This window comes from Microtus ochrogaster, linkage group LG1 (genome assembly GCF_000317375.1).
Source record: "Microtus ochrogaster isolate Prairie Vole_2 linkage group LG1, MicOch1.0, whole genome shotgun sequence".
Lineage (NCBI taxonomy): Eukaryota > Metazoa > Chordata > Mammalia > Rodentia > Cricetidae > Microtus > Microtus ochrogaster.
In genome coordinates, this window is record NC_022027.1 from 4112458 (window position 1) to 4118988 (window position 6531).

General features: G+C 54.5%; 1 protein-coding gene across 2 annotated transcripts; it reads right to left on the reverse strand.

The window, feature by feature from the left end:
• Positions 1–860: 860 nt before the first annotated feature.
• Madcam1 (mucosal vascular addressin cell adhesion molecule 1) lies at positions 861–4387 on the reverse strand. Of its 2 annotated transcripts, XM_005359114.1 has the most exons (5): positions 4327–4387; positions 3821–4087; positions 3259–3585; positions 2072–2503; positions 861–991 (listed from the first exon to the last, which is right to left on the reverse strand). In XM_005359114.1, the coding sequence occupies exons 1-5, from the start codon at positions 4385–4387 to the stop codon at positions 861–863; spliced, it is 1218 nt and encodes a 405-aa protein (XP_005359171.1). The 2 variants fall into 2 exon arrangements, with proteins under 2 accessions (XP_005359171.1, XP_026640764.1); XM_026784963.1 differs by lacking the exon at positions 2072–2503.
• Between the last annotated feature and the right edge of the window lie 2144 nt (positions 4388–6531).

A 6531-nucleotide genomic window follows, 5' to 3' on the forward strand; every position in this document is an offset into this window, starting at 1 on the left:
CAGCACTCGGGAGGCAGAGGCAGGCGGATCTCTGTGAGTTCGAGGCCAGCCTGGTCTACCAAGGGAGTTCCAGGACAGGCTCCAAAGCTACAGAGAAACCCTGTCTCGAAAAACCAAAAAAAAAAAAAAAAAAAAAAAAAAAAAAAAAAAAAAAAAAAAAAAAAAAAAAGCAAAACAAAACAAAAACTTAGGGGGCATCCCGAAAAACTGTGGTACCTCCTGAATCAGGTATTTGCACTGGGCATTGTATTTTTGGAAGCTTCATTCAGGTTGTTTTGAGCATACGGAAATCAACTGATTAAAGTGTAAATATGGGAAAAATAAAAATGCCCTGGGCAAAGGGAAGGTGCTTCATTCCACCAAGGCTGGGGACCCCTGGACCAAGTTCATTCTCAAGTGTCTCTGGGTCTTCATTTCATGAATCCGCGTGAGCCCACACACCTACCCTGCGACATCAGCCACACTCCATCTTGGTGTTTGCCCAGGCTAACCCCCACCCCCAGGACTTTTTCCAGGCCATTGGGTACCTCCTTAGTTACTCTTATGAAGAGCGGGCGTTACCTAACCTCGCATTCTCTCACGTCCTACTTGGGCCTACCAGAGATGACGGACTGGGATGTGGGCCTGTCTCAATGGACCCGGGTGTAGGGCTGAGACACGCGCAAAGCTTCTATATTTTCACAGTACGACAGGACACACCAGTGGCCAGACATGGAGCCTTTATTCTGTTCTGGGTCAGAAAACTGGAAGGAGCTTGTAGATGTGCTGACCACCAAGGAAAGGCACACTCTGTCATCCTGACTACTCCAAACCTAGCAGCTGGTCATCCTCCGGCCCCCTTAGTCTGGCACAGTCGAGCATCATAGGAGGGTGCACGAGCTGGTGTCTGGGTGAGGACTCGGTGGGTAGCGTTTCCACAGGCGGTAGGCAAGGAAGGCCAGCGCAAGCAGTCCCAACACCAAGCTGCCAATCCATAGGGTGATGACAGAGGCTGAAAGAGAAGAAGAAAGACAGTGATCAGGCCTGGCGCCGTTGTGCATAGGCTCCTACGGTTTAAAAGTGGACTTCCCGTGTAATTAAATTCCTGTGTTGTAAAATTCAGCCATTAAAACAGGTGTACTGATGCGTGTGGGGGCAGGAGGATCAGGGTTGCCTTCAGCTACACAGCAAGTTTGAGGCCAGCCTCTGCTATGTGAAATCAACACTAAAAAAAAGTTTTAAAAAAGATTTATTAGGGCTGGAGAGATGGCTCAGAGGGTAAGAGCATTGCCTGCTCTTCCAAAGGTCCTGAGTTCAATTCCCAGCAACCACATGGTGGCTCACAACCATCTGTAATGGGGTCTGGTGCCCTCTTCTGGCCTGCAGGCATACACACAGACAGAATATTGTATACATAATAAATAAATAAATATTTAAAAAAATAAAAAGATTTATTATGCATGCACCCTTCTGTCTGCACAGCGGAAGAGGGCACCAGATCTCATTACAGATGGCCGTGAGCCCTGTGGGTGCTGGAATCTGAACTTTGGAAGAGCAGCCAGTGCTCCCAACCCCTAAGCCATCACTCCAGCCCTAAAAACAAAACAAAACAAAAACTCCTCTCTGGGTGCCTTTTCTTTTTAAGATTTATTTATTTATTATGTATACAATGTTGTGCCTGCATGTGTCCCAGTAGGCCAAAAGTTGGCACTAGATCTCATTACATCTCAGCCCCTGGATGTCTCTCTTTACCATTTGTTTCATGGGATTTCTGCATCTCTAAAACTTAGTCTGCAAGGTGCTTTGAAGTCTAAGTGCTCTCACAGCCAGGAAAGCATACAGAATTTAGGGGGAAACTGAGGCACGCATGGCACAGAATTACCCCAACTGGCGGCTCTTTTGTTTGTTTTGTTTTTTATTTGAGACAGGGTTTCTCTGTGTAACCTGGGCTGTTCTGGAACTTGCTTTGTAGAACAGGCTGGCCTAGAACTGCTGAGTGCTAGGATTAAAGTTGTGCGTGCCTCACCACTACCTGGCCTCAAGTAGCATTTTAATCCCATTTGTCTGTCCCTCCCAGGGCCCCTGCACTCACAGGCTTTTGGGACCACCTGGCCGAAGACATACAGACTGGCTACCTTCCCCCCTGGGTCCACGCGACACTGGAACCAGCCCTCAGGAATGGGACCTGGGGGTGGCATGCTTAGCCATGCCTGGGCCCCGGCCTCCCTCTTGTGGTAGGCTGCCAGGTCACCAGGAGCCAGGGTCCAGTGCACGGTCACTCCAGGCCCACAGCGCGCCTCACAGAGGAGCTGCCAGCCGGCCTCCTGGTCCTGGTGGATCTCGGGATGGCAGGTTCCAGCGGAGTTCAGAGTCCTGGGGCTAAGTGTGGAGTGAGGAAGGGTAGCCGGCAGGGTTGTGCTGGGGAGCCCAGTGGAGCTGGTCTCAGTAGTGGAAGATGAGGTCACAAAGTAGGGCTTGGTAGAGGTGGTGGTGGGGGGCTCTGGTGAGGTCCAGCTCTGTAGGACTGTAAACAGAATGTTCTTCCTGTAGCCCTGGGCCCTTCATCTGTAGCCCAGGATTAGGACAGAGCCCCACTCCCCACCTCTGTCACTCAAGTGACACAGGGGCCAGGAGATGATGATACAAAGAACTTTCTGGGCACCGGGTCCTGTGTATGTCTGCTAAGCCACTGCATAGTTTACTTATTTTGTTTTTTTTGAGACAGGGTTTCTCCATGTAGCCCTGGCTGTCCTGGAACTTGATCTGTAGACCAGGCTGACCTCGAACTCAGAGATCCACCTGTCTCTGCCTCCCTTGTGCTAGGAGGGAAGGCTGGGCCACTGTTTATAAAGCACCTACTGGTGCAGGTTTCTATGAGACTACCTGGTCAGTATTTATAAACATCTATAGCGTGCCAGCTCTGCCAAATCCTGTCAGCCAGCATTTGTAGAAGACCTACTGAGTTCTGGAAACCTACCTTGAGTCTACTGAGCAGTGTTTATAAAGCACCTACTGAGCGCTGGCCCCAGCCTAGTCTTTCAGGACAGTCTGAGCATGGCAAAGCCAAGCACTTGGGAACAGAAAAGGGTGCGGATATCATTTTGGAGCTGGCAAAGAGCAGGCCCTCATCTTTTGAATTAGTCTTTTCTCTGGTTGCCTCACAGGGCAGACATTGCGCCCTGGCGCTTGGACCAGGGAATCTCCTGGTGGGGACAAGCAATCCTGGTCCAAGGGCCAGAGCAGCTGAGCCTAGGGACAGGTGGAACCCAGAGGGCTTACCTGGAAGCTCCATCTTGTGGGTCAGCGTTAGGTTAAACAGCTGCATGGTGACCTGGCAGTAAAGGGCAGGAGGGGGAGGGGTCTCCAGGGAGGGTAACAGCCAGCGCTGCGTCATTCGGAACAGCGGCAAGCCCTCGGCCTCCTGTGTCTCCTCTTCTAGCTCTGGTTCCTGGGCCCGGACACCCTCCAGGGTCTGGTTTCCCAGTAGCAGGGCGAAGGAGAGTCTGTCTGGGCCTGAGATGTTGTGGGCCGTGCAGGACACTTCCACTTCTCGGTCCTGTCCAGGTGCAAGGGTCTCTGGGGACACCACCAGCTGGTCTGGGAAGGCTGTGAATGGCAGGTGGGACCCAGGGTTGAGCTTAGAGGTCAGGGCTGGGCCAGGCAGCGTAGGTAGGTTTGGGGTGATGGTGCAACTATGCGCCTTAGGTATCTGGGACAGGAAGGGTGGATACGTGAGCCTGCAGGACTTGGGTGCGGGAACCTAGGGCTGATGGCATTGGTGTGGTGAAAGGTCCTGATACCCCTGGGTAGGTGGCACCCTGAAGGTCAGAGTGGGCCTCACCATACACAAGGATCATCGTGCGGTGCTGGAGGGTGCGGGTCCCACAGGAGCCCACACACGTACGGGTGCCCGTGTCTGTCAGCATGCCGTGTATAGAGAGGATGCTGCTGCCAGGGAGGGTCTGCACATTGCCCAGGTCGGTGTCCAGTCCACGCCACTGCACCCGGGCTATGTCCTCGTCACAGGAGAGGCTGCAGGTGACCTGGAGGGATGTGCCCCTGGCCACCGCTACCTCGGGCTCAGGGGGATCCACATGGAGGGACTGGCCTGAGGGAAAACGGTGTTAAAACCATGTTGGGGCAGCTTGGGCTCAGATTCCAGTCCTGACCCTTGACCTTGGGTTGAGACCCCAGGAATCTAGCCCACTGCCCCAGGTCCCCGGATAGAGAGCAACTAGAGCCCCACTTCCCCAGACCAACCTCTCAAAGCCCTGGGCTTTCCTCGCACCTTCCCCTGTACTTCTACCCACTCATTTCTCAAAGTCTCCTCCCCATGTCCCCACTCACCACCGCCAGGCTGGAAGGGCACCGTGGCCAGGGCTAGCAGGAGGGCCAGGCTGAACTCCATGCTGTCCCCTCTGCCTTGTGACCGCCAGGGGAAGCGGTTTAAATAGCAGCGCGCTGGCGGCTTCCCGCTGTCTTGAGACCCTGCCTCTCCTCCCCCTTCTCCCTATTCTGTGGGAGTTTCCCAGGGGGCTTTCCCAGCCCGATCCCCACACCGCAGGAGGCAGGGACCCGGGAACACAATCAGAACAGACGGGTAGGGAAGGCCTGGGAAGTTTCCAGACCCCGGTTTTATGGACGGGAAGGCTGAGGTTAGAGGCTGGGGTCACCACGGTGGGTCAAGTGCATTGCATGGAAATTAGCCAATCTTAGACTGCTCCGCCCCAGCCGACTGGAGCTCTGCTTTCATTTCCACAGGTGGCCACACGAGGGTGGCGGAGGCGCCGAGCCTGTTCTGAATGATGGGGATCTCCTGCAGCCACGTGCAGCAGGGTGGGGGGGTTTCTCCTGGGACCGAGTTCTACCATCAGTCACCCCCAGGCTGTGTCCTTCCCAACAGAGCCTGGGGTCTGGGCCTGGCTTGCTTTGGATGTGTTTGGGGTAGATCCGGGGCCTGGAGGTGGAGTTGGAGTTCTGAGAGTTCTCTGCCGCCTTCCTCCAAGACTGGCACACTGTCCCTCCCATCATCCCCTCCTGGCCTAGGCCTTTATTGAGGACACCCCTCTGCGTATCAACACCCCCAGGGCTGTGCTGCAGGCAGAGGAAGAAAGCTAGAGTCCTGTGTCCTTCCTGACCTTTGCACCTCTGCTCTGTACTCTTCCGTCTCCAAGGCACCCCCCCCCCCATCCTCTGCCTTCCTTGGCCGCTGTGGAGGCCAAGTCTTCAGACATATGGGGAGTGTGTTTACCTAAGGCTTTCGTAACTTGACATAAGTAGCATCATTTGGAAAGAGAGAATTTCACTTGGAAAAAAAAATGTCCCACCAGATTGGTCTGTAGGCAACCCTTTGTGGGTATTTTTTGTTTGTTTTGTTTTTTGAAACAGGGTTTCTCTGTGTAGCCCTGGCTGTCCTGGAACTCGCTCTGTAGACCAGGCTGGCCTTAAGCTCACAGAGATCCTCCTGCCTCTGCTTCCAGAGTGCTGGGATTAAAGGTGACCGTCACATTCCATTTGGGTTGTGGGGGTGTATTTTTGATTAATGATTGTTAGTGGAGTCATGACTGGGCAGGTGGTCCTGGATACTATCAGGAAGCAAACTGAGCAAGCCATGGGGAGCAGTCCAGTAGGCGGCACCCCTCCATGCTCCGGCCTGCAAGGGCCTGCCTTGGCTTCCCTTCATGGCGGGCAGTGCCTGAGTATGAGCTGAAGGAAGCCCTTTCCTTCCTAGGCTGCTTTTGGTCATGGTATTTGCCACAGCGACAGAGACCCTAACTAGACTTTGCTCCTGCCATAACCGCTGACCCCTACCCAGCGTGCAGACTGTCGGGATCTTCTCAGAAGTAGAAACTGAGGCACCAGTGGCAGGGTGCATGACAGGTGGAGGCTGGTATCACAATAGAGAAACTGAAGCACACACAGAGTAACGCACAGCAGGCTCAGGTGTGTTGACTCAGGACTGTGGCTGCCTGGGTCCCGCCCCTCCCCCTTCCTTGCCCAGCGTGCGCCAGTGTCCGGAAGCTGTGCAGGAAGGTGACTCTAAGACATGGGCCCTTCCCGGGAAGCTGGGCCCTTAACCCGGGTGGGGGGCAGTGGGCCTGGTGAATGGGCTGCTTCCCAGACCCTGACCTGGCTTCCTGCTATACCAAGGCCAGGTGGGAAGGGGTCAGCAGGCGCCTGGCAGGCTGAGGTGCAGTGGGCTGCAGGCGTGGTCCCTGTTTCCTTGAAGATCTCAGGGGACCCTCTTCTCAGCTCTGACCCCACCTGCAGGGCAGTGGAGCATCCCTGTTCCTGGTGGGGAAGAGGGTAGAGGCCGGAACCACAGGGTAGAGGGGACAAGCTTTGGGAGGGACAGAGGGGAAGGAGGAATGGTGAGACTTGGAGAAACAGAGGGCCCAGAGAGAGAGAGAGACAGAGACAGAGAGGGACAGAGCCATGACACACAGAGAGAGACAGAGAGGGGGGACAGAGACAGAGACAGAAAGGGACAGAGACATCATACACACGGGGGGGGGCAGAGACAGAGAGACAGAAAGGGACAGAGACATCATA

What these genes read in the sequence shown, in the direction of transcription:
- Madcam1 (XM_005359114.1), bottom strand. Translation starts at nt 4,387, where the DNA reads ATGGAGTTCAGCCTGGCCCTCCTGCTAGCCCTGGCCACGGTGCCCTTC. An exon ending in CACGATGATCCTTGTGTATG is followed by an intron (nt 3,586 to 3,820) that starts GTGAGGCCCACT and finishes TGCCATTCACAG; the next exon opens with CCTTCCCAGACCAGCTGGTG. An exon ending in CCAGGTGGTCCCAAAAGCCT is followed by an intron (nt 992 to 2,071) that starts GTGAGTGCAGGG and finishes CTTCTCTTTCAG; the next exon opens with CCTCTGTCATCACCCTATGG.